The 16,249-nt window shown below is 42.6% G+C and overlaps 3 protein-coding genes across 6 annotated transcripts; 2 read left to right on the top strand and 1 right to left on the bottom strand.

Annotated features, from left to right (window-relative positions):
- Positions 1 to 658: 658 nt before the first annotated feature.
- LOC130189912 (calcium homeostasis modulator protein 1) lies at positions 659 to 5,507 on the bottom strand. 3 transcript variants are annotated; one of them, XM_056408922.1, is made up of 3 exons: positions 4,919 to 5,507; positions 3,373 to 3,759; positions 659 to 790 (listed from the first exon to the last, which is right to left on the bottom strand). In XM_056408922.1, the coding sequence occupies exons 1-3, from the start codon at positions 5,462 to 5,464 to the stop codon at positions 665 to 667; spliced, it is 1,059 nt and encodes a 352-aa protein (XP_056264897.1). In that variant the 5' UTR covers positions 5,465 to 5,507; the 3' UTR covers positions 659 to 664. The 3 variants fall into 3 exon arrangements, with proteins under 3 accessions (XP_056264897.1, XP_056264895.1, XP_056264896.1); XM_056408920.1 differs by having other exon boundaries at positions 694 to 1,182; positions 3,273 to 3,759; XM_056408921.1 differs by lacking the exon at positions 659 to 790 and having other exon boundaries at positions 3,099 to 3,759.
- Positions 5,508 to 7,147: 1,640 nt separating this feature from the next.
- LOC130190508 (inositol 1,4,5-trisphosphate receptor-interacting protein) lies at positions 7,148 to 9,588 on the top strand. 2 transcript variants are annotated; one of them, XM_056409956.1, is made up of 2 exons: positions 7,148 to 7,221; positions 7,296 to 9,588. In XM_056409956.1, the coding sequence occupies exon 2, from the start codon at positions 7,538 to 7,540 to the stop codon at positions 9,437 to 9,439; it is 1,902 nt and encodes a 633-aa protein (XP_056265931.1). In that variant the 5' UTR covers positions 7,148 to 7,221; positions 7,296 to 7,537; the 3' UTR covers positions 9,440 to 9,588. The 2 variants fall into 2 exon arrangements, with proteins under 2 accessions (XP_056265931.1, XP_056265932.1); XM_056409957.1 differs by having other exon boundaries at positions 7,153 to 7,221; positions 7,529 to 9,588.
- Positions 9,589 to 10,373: 785 nt separating this feature from the next.
- On the top strand, positions 10,374 to 15,798 carry LOC130190509 (ras-related protein Rab-40C-like). The gene is made up of 7 exons (XM_056409958.1): positions 10,374 to 10,400; positions 10,723 to 11,062; positions 11,670 to 11,730; positions 11,835 to 11,895; positions 12,278 to 12,355; positions 12,526 to 12,748; positions 14,144 to 15,798. The coding sequence occupies exons 2-7, from the start codon at positions 10,909 to 10,911 to the stop codon at positions 14,458 to 14,460; spliced, it is 894 nt and encodes a 297-aa protein (XP_056265933.1). The 5' UTR covers positions 10,374 to 10,400; positions 10,723 to 10,908; the 3' UTR covers positions 14,461 to 15,798.
- Positions 15,799 to 16,249: the final 451 nt, after the last annotated feature.

Raw genomic sequence — 16,249 nt, 5'->3', positions numbered from 1 at the left:
TTTCAGATCTGCTCAGATTCCACAAATCCTTGGGAGGTGGAGGTTTTGTTTGGCTCAGCAGTCTGTGCTGCCCAGCTTTCCCAAATCTGGATTAACCACTCCGTGTAAGGATTGGGAGATTTGGGACTGGGATATGGACCACGAAGACCTCATGTGCTCCTGGATTCCAGTGAGAATGATGTCATCACAGGAGAGAGAAGAAGAAGAAGAAGAAGAAGAAGAAGAAGAAACAAAGAAATCTTGTTGACAATAACTGATTGTTATTCAGATGCCACGTACCATGTGTTATTCAGGAGTTGTTATTGTGGAAAAACTGAATCACACTCAATCACAATGTCATAAACAACACAGGCTGCTTGGTAACAGGAAATACTTACATTTCCAGCAGGAATGGGCCTGGATACTTTGCGTCTGCAGTGTTGTCCCCTCACAAAAATTCAATGACATCCGTCGTTCATCTTGACAGTCCTCGTCCAACGCAGGTAATTATCTGGCGTTAATCTGGTGGGCTTTGTCTTCCTCCTAAAGCTGCTTTTTTTTTTTTTAACAGAGGATTTTCACAAGTCTCATCCCCCACTCCTCTATTGTCTCCTCCTCCTCCAGTCCTCTGATCTTGCAGCGGGTATTCCTCCTCGGTACAGAAGGCAAGGATGTGCCGCTTCCCTCAAAGCCCAAACAAAGTGACGGCAGCTCCATGCAGTCCACAACAGTCCTCTAGACTCTGGGATTGGCGCTGTGGGTTTTGTGTGTCAGTTAGTGTGTGTGTGTGTGTGTGTGTGTGTGTGTGTGTCTGAGTGTGTGCTTGTGCGTGTGCGCGTAAAGGGGGGATCCTAGTCTCCCTCTAACCATCTGCTCCTTCAATTGAGAAAAAAACAACAAAGGTGCTGTGTGTTTGTGTGTGTCATATTCAGACTCTTCCACCTCCAGCTGGCGTTGTCAGGCCAGGCTTCCCCTCTTTCCTCTTTCAATCCGAAACGGTGCTCCGAGGAAACAGGAACATGCAATTTGCCGTTCCCTTCCTCCCCTCGCTCCTGATGCGGCTCCTGTTCCTGCTCCTGCTGCTCCTGTTCCTGCTCCTGCTCTGCCTCGGGTTTGTAAACAGATCTCTGCTCATGTGACCGGCCGTTTTGCCTCGCAACTCTCCTCTCCCTCAGCCCTCCCTCGCTACCTCAGTCCTCCAATCTGTAGGCAGGAAGGAAGGCAGAATGAGCCTGACACTGACGAATCACCAGCCATGCAAGCCATGCTGATGTGTGTGTGTGTGTGTGTGTGCGTGCGCGTGTCTGTATGCGCACACACCCCTGTGCATGTGCATATGCGAGAGGGAGAGAAGAGAGACGTGTGCAGCAAAGTCGAGGGAGGCCTCCCGCCAGTAGCAGGCGCGTGGCCGACGTCCTGACGACCAAAACAAAGCCATGTTTTTGTGGTGTGGAGGTCACCGAACGAAGAGACGACGCAACCTCATTCGCCGTCTCCTTCCTTTGCACACACAGATTGTATATATATATATTTTTTTAGATCTACGGCCGATTAGTATTCATGTTTGCTTTGTTTGAACTATATTTGAACGCCGTGTCACTCGAAGAATAAGGGCCGACGGAGAAGGGAAGGAGACACCTGTCGAGAGAGGGAACAAAGCAGAAAAGCAAGACACAAAGAGAGAGGAAAAAAACACACAGAGAGAGAGAGAGAGAGAGAGAGAGAGAGAGAGAGAGAGAGAGAGAGAGAGAGAGAGAGAGAGAGAGAGAGAGAGAGAGAGAGAGAGAGAGAGAGAGAGAGAGAGAGAGAGAGAGAGACCAGCTGCTGGGCCACTGGGCGAGCTGCGAGACGGTCAAGGGGAGTGCTGCGCCTCACCAATCCCCAGGAGGGGAGGGAGAGGGGTTTCAATGACGTTAAGGCTGAACACAGGAACAGCTGGATCGACCGCACAGATGCATGTTTCTGCTAGATGTTTACAGGTTTCTGACTCATGAGATGTGTGTGTGTGTGTGTGTAGCTACAGGGCTGTGTTGTCATCGAAGGATGGTGGTTGACCATCTTGTGAAATCTGGTGAAGCAGGATGGTATCAAGAGCTTCCTGAAGACAGGAAGGCGTGTGTTGTTGCTGTGAAGTACACAATTCCTCCGAGTGTTGCCGGGGGAGCGACTGACGAAACGAGGGAGCAAGAGAGATGCAAATGTCGGCCTTGTTTTTTTAGTGACATGGAAATAGTTTTGGCTACTCCAGCCTTTTGTTTTTGCATCAATCAGAGGTTTGCCTGATTGGAAATAAAGTCAAAGGTCAAAGATCACACATGCAACATACATTAACAATACACATTTTTTAAATGGAAAATATGTCTCTTTCAACAGGCTGCTGCATGGAGTTATATCAAAATGTTTATTAAAGCGTATTAATGTGACATTAAATCAACTGCCACTGTGGCAACGACTCAGTATTGTCACTTATATATAGCAATATCTAGCTACTTAATATCCACTAATATTTCCTAGAGAAGCTTCTATAAGCTACAGGTCACACCTGACCAAGCAAAGCAGTCGCAGCAGCAACAACAACAACAACAATCATTAAATCATTTTGGAATTCTTTAATTTGCAAGGCAAAAAACATTATTTGTTATTTCTTCCATCAAAAGTTACATAATTTCTCTTTTAAAGCAAGAAGCCGCCGGGGCGACAGACGTCCGTGGATCTTTGCTAATTATTATCCACGTTACGACTTTGCCGCGTGGCGATATTTACGGTGACCCCGAGCGCAACACAAACATTCACGAGTGTTATTAATCATTGAAAACAGTACAGTGTGCTATCATTATGCTGTTTGCTAAACAGGAGAACTCCTTCTGCAGCCTCCACTTTGCAGGCGTCAGATGTGGCCGTGTACTCTTTCTCGCAGAGAGCAATGGCAGATGGTGTTCAGTCATTTAGGACTTGTAAATAAAATCGGAAACAAAAACAACAACAAACCGGTTTATGGCTCCACCCACAATTATGTTAGTTAGCCAGAAATAGGTTGACCATAATACTAAAGCATTATACCCTTAGTCAAACTATATATTGCATTGAATTCAATTTATATTAATTGATATGTTCCCGACATTGAAGGAAAAATCGTATACATACAATTATTTATTTTTTAAGCCAACGTTGATAAATTACTAATACTATCTAATAGAAATAAAACGATTCCTGAAACAAGACAGCTGTCTGAAATGTAATGAAGAGCCAATGTCGACTTTTTCTCTGTCCCCTTTGACCCGGTCACACCTTACTGTAATACACCGCCCATTCCCTCTTCTCCACCACCTTGGTCTGTCCATTCACGCATCCATTCGCCTCTCCGTTCAGTTTGCCGTTGGCTTCAATGTCCACTTGGTCCTTTCTCAGAGCCAGAGCTGGTTTAGAGGAGTGCCAGTTCCATAACACCTTATTCATATCATCCTGGGCCCTGATACCCATGAGCTTGTCTTCGTCGCTTCTCTTATCCTCCTCTTCGTCGTCGCTGTCGTCCCTGCCGGAGCGATGATTGTGGAAGCTGCTGATCTCCCCGCTGATGTTCTCAAAGTACTGCTGGATGCAGACCCTGGCGAAGCTCTTGGCGTGAGCCTTGCAGGTGTCGTCGAACATCTTGCGCTCGATTTCGATGTAATGGGACCAGTACTTGGTCTTGAGGAAGGCGGCTTGGGTAAAGCACGGGCGAATGGCTCGGATCATGAAGGCCGTGAAGGTCATCATGAGCAGAAACACCCATCCACATGCCTGTACGGAATATCGACATTATTACATGTGTTAGTGAGGCAAAATCTGCATTATTTTTTAGCACTAAAACATTATACACAAAGAAAATATAGAAATCAGAGTTGAGAATCTGGCTGGTATTGTGTTGTGTTGGTGTTTTTGCAGATAATGAAGATTTTTGAAGTCCAGTGTCTGATGAAAAAAAAGAGAAAGAAGCATATCCAGGAGCTTCCTCATTGCTCATTGACAAAATCTGAATATCAATAGACTTTTCAGAGATGTATTACTTTTAAGTCTGCATAAATGCCCCTGGGCTGATCAGACCTAAACAACAGTGTGGGTGTTTTTTGGATGGATTGACATAATGAATATTACATTTAGAGGCTTATCTTTCCCTCTAATAAGCGAATATGAAAGGCTAGATTCAGGGTAGGGGGAGATTCAAGTTAACTTCAGTTTTTATGGAATAAAGCAAGCAAAATGTAATTTGCTTGGTCATCATTTCCTGCGATGAAGTTCGAAAACTGTCTGCTGAAAGTGTCGACACCGTCTATTTATTGTGACCGATTGGTCTATGACTATCATATGTTTAAAATATATATATATATATATATATATATATATGATTTACCCTACAAATGCCATTACAGTCAGAGACTCCCCAAATACTAAAAACCACAAGGATTAATAAAAGAAAGTTTATATTGTGAAATCCACAGGTTTCATTAAAGATCAATTCTGAGGACGTGACCAGTGTCTTCAATGGACCTTTTTTCACAGCACTTATTTTTACTTGTCATAAAGCCACATAAATGTACGATTAACATTATTGATCACTCTTTTCAGGTCAAGCTTCCCAGTAAACACCAGAACCCTGAAACTGAAGCAGAGCAATGGTATTTAACCGCCATGAATTGTATTATTTATAACTGTGCTTCTCTTACACTGATATGTCAAAATGTCTTTCTGTGAAAAAGACCTATAGTTGATGACAACAGATTTACTTTACATTAAATGTCCTTGTTATTATTCACATCTTTAAAAAAACAGTCAAATCAGATTCAGATGTATTCCTCGCATTCTTTCCAGAATCCCTCCTACATTATTCAAATGTGCCATTTAAATGACGTTTGGTTAAAGTTAAAACACAATCAAATTGCGAAAAAAAGCAGAAGTCTACCTGTGAGATACACTTGATGTATCGTGTCGCTGCCAATCTCACTTCCTGATGCTGAAAGAGGTCTTTGCAAGGAATCCTCGCCAGCGTTCTGAGCTTCTCCATCTCCGACATCCCCGTCAGCAGACTGTAATTCCCAAACTTATCGATATCCAGGTCGATGCTGAAGGCGCAGAGGAAGCTCTTCCCATCCATGAGGGTGACTGACACCCACACGGCAGGCGCTATGAGAGATCTCTGTGTGATGGAGCAAAACATGTAGCGCAGGATGGTCGGGTCCTTGCTGCGTCTCCCCGTGGGTCTTTTCCATTCCTCCGTGAGCACCGACACATTATTGTTCAACACAAAACCTAACAGGAAGAACCATATGGGTGGAATGGTGAGCAGTCCGATCCCATAGGTGTAGTTGTATTCTGGCATACAGGGGCAGCTGAACTCAAAGACAGAGTACATCTGAGCGCTGGCCAGGGCCATGATGCCACAGATCCCACTCATAAAGGACTCCTGGTTGGATTGGAGGAACTGGAACATCATACGGAACTTATCCATGGTGGGAGATGTGGTGGGTCTTTGGTTCGGGTGTAATTTATATCGGTGACAGAAACTGCAGGAGGAAGTTTGAAATCAATCAGTCCAAAGAAATGCCAAAAACATGCAGATTTATTTTTGTTGCATTATGGGACACATCATTCACCATTGTTCCCATTATATTGGATGAAGGTTTAACCCTAACCCTACCCCTCGTATCCTCTTGTATTTTTAATTCCAATGAATGGCTTTATTTATTATTAATTAATTGTGTACAATATATAACATTAACAGCAACAAAGCCTGCAATTATGAATGTTGATATTTCACCAGCGAAGGGCCAAAGGCTCTCCCTTTTTAATAATCCGACAGTAAGCGTTAGTAACTCATCATGTATATGTGTTCATAACTCATTAAAAAAGGGGCTAACAATAATAATCCAAGATTGTTCACAATAAGTTCTTAAATAAATGTGATGGAGATGCTCAGCTGACAGACTTCTCCAAACCCGGCAACCCAAAATCTGTTCTTAATAAGGAAGTATTGCTATAAAGCCTTAATATATTATTTAAATACATTTATAGAGCTGTTATAACCCCTTTATAAATAGTGACATTTTAGAAAGTGTTACCAGAACCTCACATGCTTATAGTGAACTGTGACTGTTCTTCTAAATCATCTTTTATCGGGTTTCATCAGTTTAAAATGCTTAAATATAAAAGTCGGGCATAAATCATTCCCATAGCTCAGAAAGAAAGATACAAACACACACTCACCTGTTTTCTTTATGCTGGATGAACAAAAGTAGAGGAACAAATATCACGCAGCAACAATATAGTCCGTGGTAAGTAACTTGCACTTTTTAAAATATAATTATTAGACACATATAGCGCTGACTGACTGGAAGGTGTTTCTCAGATCCTCTGTGTGGACGTTCAAAGCCACCACATTGCCCGTCAGCATGCCCCTCCCTCCACAGGTGTTCAGTGTGATGTAACAACAGATTCTCATTCAACGCACACTTTAATCAAAAGTAAACCCGTTACAGTTCTCGCAAACACACTTCCAGCTACAATTCATCACATTTAAAAACATATATGTTATTCTCTTTCTCTTCATATGACTGTAGTGTGCATGGTTGTGTTAATTCAAGTCACTTTAAACTCTGGCATGCTGTTGATCCAGATATGCAAAAATGGACTCAATCCATTCAAATCTGAGTGGCTTCGGCTGCAAAATGTGGTTGTTGTCGACGAAGGTGAAGGTTGAATCTGTTTCCACTTGTTTCGTCAGAACCAAATAAATCAAATATATCTCGGGTAAATCAAGGCAAACTTGAAAGAGGCCGAGCTCGACAAACCAGTTATAGAGGCCCACAATAGGATAAAAGCAAAGGGCTTACTCTACTATTCATAAAGGCAAACCATTCCCCACACATTGTTTTTTTATTTTAACAATAGTGAGAGCCTCATGGTTGGTCCTCATGAGAAAAGAAGAGAGCATTTGTAAACTCTTGAGTCATTCAGTAGGAGTAAATGGTTTACTTCCTACTATTCTGAACATGCAGTTCAACGTATGCAGGAAGTCCGTCTGTTATCTTCTGTTTGTTGCACAGGAAGATGTCACAGCAGACGGGCAGGAAACAAGTCACGAAGAACACCTACAGCGATGTCCAAAATAGGAAGAGATCTTCGAAGTTAGTCTTTGCTTCCTCCTTCGTACCAATCCACGCATCACCGGAACATCGCAAAGCCGATATAATTAATCACTTCTTTTCGGTGCGTATTCTCGACCTTCTCCTTAAATGTGAAGTGCGGTAATAAACGGTGTTTGATATACGATGTGATCGCAGATTACGAGTGAAGAGGATGCTTCCAGGCCATCGAGGAAGTAGCTTTGTTCCTTCTTGCTTCGCATCACTATGAAGATTTGCCTGCAGGATCGTTTCTCATATATTTCACATATTTGCAAGGACTTCTATTCTATCTATTAATTATTTTCTTTCTCCCTTTTCTTATATATTTTGAAGAACGTGCATTTTTCCAAATATTTGACGATTCTTTATGCTGTCTGACTTATTCACAGACGGTTTTGATGATGCAAGACACTCTGCTGCGAGTGCTCGTGGTAGCCGTGGGCCTCCTCACGTGTCCGAGGGACGAGCCCGGGGTTGAGGAATGGGACGAGGTCATCGCAGAGGGCATCAAAAAGTACGAAGAGAGGCTGGACCACAAAATGGAGGAAATGACACACACTGACAAAAGAGGGCCTCGTGATGTGATAAGAAGCATTCAGTGTGCTGAACATGTTCCTAAAAAAGACACAGTGTCCGTCTTAAAAGGCGTGACGGTCATCCATCAAGATTTAGAGAAGGAAGCTGTTGATCGCCACTCTTTAGAAAAAGGACGTTTGATAGAAGATTCAGATTCAAGTTGGCCTCAAAACTCCAAAAGTGAACCTGAGACTGATCTGAAGGCTTTACGAATCGACCGTGAGCCAAATGGAGACGTAGAGCTCCACGAGGGAGGAGACATCCAGACTGACGGCTCGTGCACAGACCCAATCAGACCACAAGGGCCGCGAGAAAAGTCTGAGGAGAAGGAGGTGTTCAGCCCCGAAGAACGAGAATCGCCTCAGTCACACCATCACATGACCTCAGAAGATGAAACTTCACAGGACGTCCCTGACCGGGAAGGCGATTACCTCTGGTACATGTGGAACGCTCTCTCCGTCATTTCGATCGTCCGCTTCTTTAGGAAATACCTCGGGAAACAATCCGGAACCAAACGAGAAGATACCGCGGCGGCCTTCCCGGTGACCTGCACCACGGCTGAAGTGCCGCTACCAGACAACGACACTCTGCGGCGATTTCATTCTAAATGTGTAGACGTCTCATCCGATAAGAAGTGGAAGGAGTTCTTGGAGGGGTTCACGAAGGATCTGTTCGCAGCCATGAGGACCGTCTGTGATAGCAATGGAGGTATGGTAATCGAGGACTTTCAGATAGTGGATGTGTGCGATATCATCGTCCCGTTTACCCCACCTTATCCATATAGCTTCCAGTGTCAGCTGTGGAACGGTCCGGCGAGTGACCTGCTGCCAGATATGCAAGTCTGCGGTCAAATCAAACTGGTGGAAAATGAGAAAATCCAAAATGGCTGCCACTGCCAGTCTCGTAATTCGGACGACATGGTGTGTTTGCTGCATAGCGAGACTGAGAGCGTCGAGAAGAAAACGACCGATGTCCGCGACGTCCTTCTTTGCACCAGGAACTCCCCCTTCCTTTCAAAATCGATGGTGACCAAATGGTTTCAGAGCACGGTCAAACAAGCGTGGGAACAGATTTCGCACAAGTACGAGTTTGAGCTCAACATTCGCTACGTTAGCGCCCCGGGTGCTCTGACGGTTCGATTCCGATCGGGGAAGAAGATTAGCTTCAGTGTGAATCCCGTGGTTAAAGGCAACACTGAGGCCCTTTATTTCTTCATTAATCATTGCTCCCCAAACAACCTGGATACCTCCTGGACACTCTCCATGACCTACTATGAAGATAGTTTGTTGGAGCGCATCGCTAACCGTCTGCCTGTAAACTCGTGCCACAGACAAACTCTTGAAATTGTACTTTTCCTTCACAAGAGACAGACGGCGTTGTCGGGAAGCAGCGCTCTCAAGGATTTTCACTTCAAAGCTGCACTAATGCATCTGCTTCTGACCAAAGATCCATCGCATTGGAAACCACACCTCGTGGCGAGCAGGCTACGAGACTTACTGGCCTTCGTGGAGAGAAGCCTCAAGAAAAGATTACTGCACCATGTTCTTATTGGGAACCCTTTAAGACAGAGTGTTATTGAACTTCCTGCTGAATATACTTGTGCAAAGACCGTGAATCTCTTCCATCCCCTTGTGGTCCACAACTGTATGTACAAAAATGCTGTGATGCATTTCCAGGAAATGCTAAGAAACGCACACATGCTGATACATGATTATCTAGATTAACAGCTCCATTCGTTCAAATCAGTACAGCCTTAAGTGTTAATGTTTAATTATATTTTGTTATCTCGTCACTGGTAGGAACAAAGTGAATAATGCCTTTACTTGTGAATATTTGCAGTAGAAACTTCAGAATAAATAAAAAAAGGAATGTATTTATTTGTATTCACATTTATTTGAGTAATCCTGTGTACAGTACTCCAGGAAGTATTTATGCCCTCCCATGCGGAGGGTTCCTCTAAACTGAAAGTGTCAGCAGCCAAGAATTTCTTCCGAGGGTCAACGTTGTGAAATCGGTGGAGATCATATGCTAGAAGCTGTTGAAATAAAACATAACCATAAAAAAGCAGTTAAATAATTGATCCCTCTACCTGAACTATTAGCAGTTTAAATATACAAGTGATGCATTCCTGAGAATATACTTGTTGTACTTGCTCATCATTACGGTGTAATTGCTTAAATGTACTTATTTATACTTTGTTTTCAACATTTTGGTATATTTAAAAATGTATGCTCTAAATTAGCATTGAAAGAATGTTTTTAAAGCACATTTAATAAATACTGAGTTTACATATACCACTTTTTTAAAAGTTAGTAACTATATTTACTCGTGCTATTATTTGTATGTATTAATTGTATGCATAAACGGGCCTTACCTCGCTTCACCTCTGAATTGATAAGCAGAACAAAACTACAGAAAAATACATCCCAGCATGCATCATATTCATTTTAACTCCAGCTACTACCCAATAAAACTGAAGGCTTATTTAAACTATTACAACTAAACATCAAAAAGGTTAAGAGTTTCAATGTGATCCAAAATCAAGAGATCATTAAAACAAAAATTGTAAAAAAATGTAAATACCCTGTTTGGGTTATTTGATAAATCCTACCCGGATATGACGTAGCTGATGACGTCAAACCAGGAAATGCCAACGCAGTCCACTTGGCTCTCGACGTTGTGCTCGTAAGCTCAGTATCCCTCCTTGGCTTTTCTTCTTCGTAAACAAAGTGAACACAACCGTAGTTAATTTGCTATATTGTAGTTTAAAGTGTGACTTGACGTCCCCGACTTGTTTTTACTTCGTATTCTCGGTTTACTCTAGAATCTGTTGTTACTCGTTTGTGCTAGCTAACGAGCCAGCTAACGGCTAGCTATGGTTGTTTTGGTTATTAATGTAAACAGCGTGTCGCGTCTGGGCTGAGCATCCAGTCCGAGTGACGCACATTGACAAGTTTATATGATATAATCCTGACTAACTAGGATGTATGTTCTCTGACTTCACCAGCAACAGAGTTGACGAAGTTAAATCATCGGTCCCGGGTAGTTAGCTGCTTAGCTCTCGTCAACGTCAACGGCGGACGCCTAGCTCGAGCTACCAGTCTCGAGGACCTTTTTTTGGCTGTGTTGTCCCTTTACCCCCCGAATAGTGGACGTCTGTCGAGCTCACACAGATCTCTGTGAACCGGATCAGATGCGTGGGATGACGGGCACACAGAGCAGTCCAGTCAAGAGCTACGATTATCTGCTGAAATTTCTTTTGGTGGGAGACAGCGACGTTGGAAAACGAGAAATCTTGGACAGTTTGCAAGACGGATCCGTAGAGTCTCCCTATCCCTACAGCAGCGGTGAGTAAACTGTCTCTGCTTTTGTCCAGAATTTAATTTAAAAAGCCTGGAGATTTAAGATATACGGTTTTATTTGCCATTTGTGCCAACAGTCCAGACTCATTGGAAATCTAGTGCAGGGCTCTCCGAGTCAACAGTTTAGAAACAACACTATAACTAGAACGGGCACTCGGTAGAGCGCATACCTTCGCATATCACAAGATTGGGCATTGAATTATGAACATTTTGGCATTAGTTGCATGCCAATTGGATAAAAATTGACCGCGCTATGGTAAAAAGAAGATTTTGACCTTTTCATGACCTTGACCTTTGACCCGATCGATCCCACAATCTAATCAAATGGTCCCCGGATAATAACCAATCATCCCACCAAATTTCATGCGATTCGGTTTAATACTTTTTGAGTTATGCGAGTAACACGCATACAAATAAATAAATAAATACACGGCGATCAAAACATAACCTTCCGCATTTTCAATGCGAAGGTAATAAGAAAGAAACAATATAAAAGTTAAAACTAAACAGGAGGTGGTAATATGTACAAGAACAAGAAAGATGCTAGTATGTGGAGAGATCAAACGTTAACTAACTTTGTGTGTTATCTCAGGGATCGATTACAAGACCACCACAATTCTGCTGGACGGGAAAAGAGTGAAACTGGAGTTATGGTGGGTGTTTTCACAAAGAAGTATCAAGTTAAAAGTGACGTAATGGTGAAAGCCACAGCGTAGGAGGGGAACTCACCGTACATGCTGGTCGGTTTCTTCCACAGGGACACATCGGGGCAGGGCAGATTCTGCACCATCTTCCGGTCTTACTCTCGCGGAGCACAGGTGACAACTACACAGCAATTTATGTGTTTTTCCCCCCATTTCATGCCACTCTGTATGTGTATCAACACATGGTCCGTACGGTCATGGAATTTTAAAATGGTCATTTCCAGGCCTGGAAAAGTCATGGAAAAAACTTAAATCATAAAAGTATTTGGAAAAGTCATGGAAATTTTGTTATATTCACATGTTCATTTACGGCGAGTTTGAAGTAATTAATATGTCTTTTTAAAGAAAGACGCGCAAAACGCACAACATTTTCTAAATTGTTCTTGTTCATACCGAGATTTCAGTTTGGCCGTGGAAATTTGGTTTAAAGTCCTGGAAATCCATTGGTCAAAATGTGTAAGAACCGTGTCAACAATGTGCGGCTTTTATTCCACAGGGCATCCTGCTTGTGTATGACATAACTAACGGCTGGTCGTTTGATGGCATCGACCGCTGGATGCGGGAAATTGACGAGGTAACTCCCGTCGGCACATTTTCTTGCTTATAGAGATATAGGAGGGGGCGTGGAAATGCTCTATCCTTTCATCCCTGAGAGAAATCAATACATATTAGTCAAGAAATCCCGCATACAGAATTGACTTCACCCGAAAAGCAATTTTCATTCCCACGTTTGTTTTCCATCAGCACGCCCCGGGCGTACCCAGGATTCTGGTGGGGAATCGTCTTCACCTGGCTTTCAAGCGGCTGGTGCCAACGGAGCAGGCGAGGGCGTACGCCGAAAAGAACAGAATGACTTTCTTCGAGGTCAGTCCGCTGTGCAACTTCAACGTCATCGAGTCGTTCACAGAACTCTCCCGCATCGTGTTGATGAGGCACGGGATGGAGAAATTCTGGAGGCCCAACAGAGGTGAGCGTTGCTACGGTTTTTTTTGCGTCCGTTTTCCGGCAGATTGGGAACGTATATATTATTTTGTCCGTGGTAGAAAAAGGGTTCTCGAAAATCTTGCAGAAAGTTTAATTTTGTTTTGTTTATATTTTTGAAATAGTTACCTCCCATCACCCCAGTGGAGTGGGTATAGTAGCACTATTATGATATGATATATACCTTTATTCGTCCCACAGTGGGGAAATTTCAAAAATCACAGCAGCGGTGCACATCAGAGCATTAATAAAAATAATTATAAAACACAAAACTAAATACTAATTAAACAATATTTTAACAAATTTTATATTTATTTATTTTTATATTTATATTTTAACAAACTATTAAACAATATTTCAGAGTTGCATTTGTCAAACTCAAAGCAACTGTCTACATTTTTTATTGGTACTATTTCTTTGTTAAAGCAGTTAATTTAATGCATGGTCTGTTACGTATTAGTGACTAATGGTCTTAATTTTAATTTTTTTATTTTACTGTTACGCAAGTACAACAATGAGGCATATGCCACTTCCCACACAAGTTATCACCTATAAAAATAAAAACCTGATGGGCAGATAGTGAACAGATGGTGAACATAAATGAAATGTGAGAGAACTCTTTAAACGTTTAACGATTGCTTCATATAACACTTTACTTCTGCCGCTCGTCGTCAGCTGTGGAGCGAACTGCCGCTGATTGAATTATCATCATCTGTTGTAGAAATCCAAGACATCAAATGGCATTGAAAGACTTTCAGAATAAAGCGTCAGTAGTTGTCATGAAACTGTTTGTTTTCAGCAAGTAGGATTTTAGTTATTTATGATTTATGGTTTAGGGACATTCTCTGTTTATTGTATACAGAAAAACTGAAAAACAGCCGTCTGGTGCAAGTATCAGAGCTCACTGGAGACACGGGGTTTCACATACATGTTTTTGGCATGTTCAAATAGCATTGTGGATGTCTCACGCCTGCAGTTTAACCTTTCTGTGGTATCTTGACACGACATCCACATTCATATTTCATTTCAGGGGTCGTACGGTCATGGAAAACCTGGAAAAGTCATGGAATTTTAAAATGGTCATTTCCAGGCCTGGAAAAGTCATGGAAAAAACTTAAATCAGAAAAGTTTTGGAAAAGTCATGGAAATATGTTATCATCACATGTTCATTTACACCGAGTTTGAAATTAATATTTTTTAAAGAAAGACGCTCAAAATATGAGCCGGCGATAGCTCTCAATACGCAACATTTTCTACAGTTTTCATGTTTATACCGAGATTTCAGTTTGGTCATGGAAATTTGGTTTAAAGTCCTGGAAAAGTCCTGGAAATCCATTGGTCAAAATGTGTAAGAACCCTGTCATCTGTTCTTGTGCCTCAGTCTTCAGCCTCCAAGATCTGTGCTGCCGCTCCATCGTCTCCTGCACTCCAGTGCACCTCATTGACAAGTTGCCCCTCCCCGTGGCCATCAAGTCGCACCTCAAGTCCTTCTCCATGGCCAACGGCATGAACGCGGTCATGATGCACGGACGCTCCTACTCAGTGGCCAACAGCGCGGCGGCGGTGGGCGGCGGCGGCGGCTGCAGCGGCCCCGAAAGCAAAGCCAACAGTCTGAAACGCTCCAAGTCCTTCAGGCCTCCGCAGACTCCTTCGAAGAACTCGTCTTCGTCGTCCAAGGGGAACTGTAAGATCTCGTAGCGACGGCGAGAGGACCGACGGTTGCCGCCGTAGGGGCCGGCGTCGAACGCGTCGCTGCTCCAAGAGGTCACAAAAGGGCCAGAGAAGGTCACGGCGAGCCACCGGCAGTCTTCGCCAGATACGGATTCATCTGTGAACTCGCGTTGACCTTTTGGGAAACGCTGGAGCGCCTTTTTTTTCTCCGTGGACCGATCGAGGATTGTCGCTCATATGTTAACACTACAAACGCGGCACATTGGCCAGCTTTCACTTTGGAAAAGGATTGTTTATTGTATTTAAAGTTGTGAATAAGCGGCGTGTGCTCGTCGTTGGTGGTTGATCTAAGAAAGGAGCTTTTGTTTGTATGCTTGCTTTGTTTTTGGGGAGATCTGCTTTGGTGTACGACGTATGTGTGTCTTACGCTCTTGGCTGCCTTGGAAAATTCCGGTTGCAACGTCAACGGTGCTCAGCTGCTTATTTAAAACTCGGATTGGTTACTTTAAAACAAAAAAAAAACTTAAATTGAATATCATGAGAATTGCAGGGCTAGTTTTCCAGACGGACTGGATTTTAGACAAATTAAAACACCTTTTTAAAACCATTCTTTGCCTCACACTACTTGATATGGGAAACTCCAGCACAATTGAGCTGAGTGCTGGGGGGGGGGGGGCAGCTTCTAGAAACTCACACGATGTGCATTACGCCTTCAAAAGTTGCTGCGAGTCGGATCTCGGTCAAAAACATTGGTGAGGAATATTTTGTATTTGATTGCTTTTTGGAAACTTTTTTATTTGTACCCAACGTATTTATGAATGTAAAACTAGATTAATCTGCTATTTTGCCGTGGCCATAATGTGGAACTGTAAGAATCGGAGGTGGAAGGTTGCAGAGTACATGTGATATTTTTAATATGCGTCTTATTTTCTAACCCTGTGTTCCATTTGTGTGCTTTGGGGTCGAATGGTCGAGAACAATGTAACGTCAGATGAACTTGAAGACTTCTGAAAGGGTGTCGGAAGTATTGGATTTTAAAATAATATTGTCTCCTTTTAATAATTTACCTAAATATTTTAAATGTAATATAAATCCTCCATTTTCTTTCCACCTCTGATTAACGTGCTGTATTTCCACCTCAACATTCCCAGTTACATGTCTATATGCGTGTCATATAGGGTCACCGAGGGCACGTTTTCCACCAGTTTGATGTGTACTGACACCAGTACTGAGAAAGAACATTTTTAAAGCACTATATATGTAAACGTTTGATAATTATTGTTGAGCTGTGTTTCTAACTGTTTGGATACATGTTCAATTTATAATTGTCACTGACACCCAACCAAATAAAGGGTAAAGCTACAACTTTGCTTGGTGTTTTTCATAAACTTGTGTGTATATATGTTTGTATGTATGTATATACATATTTGTGTGTGTATATATATATACAAATATATGTGCGTATATATATATGTGTGTATATATATATATGCTGTTGCTGAAATTATTTTTTCATTTATCATTGTGGGATTTTTTTTTTTAGGTACCCTTTGTCCAGTGTGTCCCCGCCGGTGCTCAAGTGCAATAAATCCGTGGTGGGGGGTGCTGTGAGCTGAATTGATTAGCCGCTCTCTCGGTATTGGTCAATTTTTTGGATAAACTGCAGCGCATGAATACAGCGGCGGTCAAAAGTCACCCCGAAAGGTCACGGGGTCACTGAATGAAAAGATGCGGGCTGCTGCTTCTCATCGCCTCGGAAGGCATAACAGGGGGGGGGGGGGGGAGGTGGTCACTATATTGAACACGTGACGCGCTT

Source organism: Pseudoliparis swirei, chromosome 24 (assembly GCF_029220125.1).
Source record: "Pseudoliparis swirei isolate HS2019 ecotype Mariana Trench chromosome 24, NWPU_hadal_v1, whole genome shotgun sequence".
NCBI classification, from domain to species: domain Eukaryota; kingdom Metazoa; phylum Chordata; class Actinopteri; order Perciformes; family Liparidae; genus Pseudoliparis; species Pseudoliparis swirei.
This window is presented reverse-complemented; position numbering and strand designations above follow the sequence as displayed.

Bases quoted from the DNA above. Each gene is read 5' to 3' on its own strand.
- LOC130189912 (XM_056408920.1), bottom strand. From the start codon at position 5,464: ATGGATAAGTTCCGTATGATGTTCCAGTTCCTCCAATCCAACCAGGAG. The intron at 3,760-4,918 runs GTAGACTTCTGC...TATTCCGTACAG, and splicing joins ACATCAAGTGTATCTCACAG to GCATGTGGATGGGTGTTTCT. The intron at 1,183-3,272 runs GTAAGGTGTGAC...TCCTGCCTACAG, and splicing joins GGAATGGGCGGTGTATTACA to ATTGGAGGACTGAGGTAGCG.
- LOC130190509 (XM_056409958.1), top strand. From the start codon at position 10,909: ATGCGTGGGATGACGGGCACACAGAGCAGTCCAGTCAAGAGCTACGAT. The intron at 11,731-11,834 runs GTGGGTGTTTTC...TTTCTTCCACAG, and splicing joins AGAGTGAAACTGGAGTTATG to GGACACATCGGGGCAGGGCA. The intron at 12,356-12,525 runs GTAACTCCCGTC...GTTTTCCATCAG, and splicing joins GGATGCGGGAAATTGACGAG to CACGCCCCGGGCGTACCCAG.
- LOC130190508 (XM_056409956.1), top strand. From the start codon at position 7,538: ATGATGCAAGACACTCTGCTGCGAGTGCTCGTGGTAGCCGTGGGCCTC.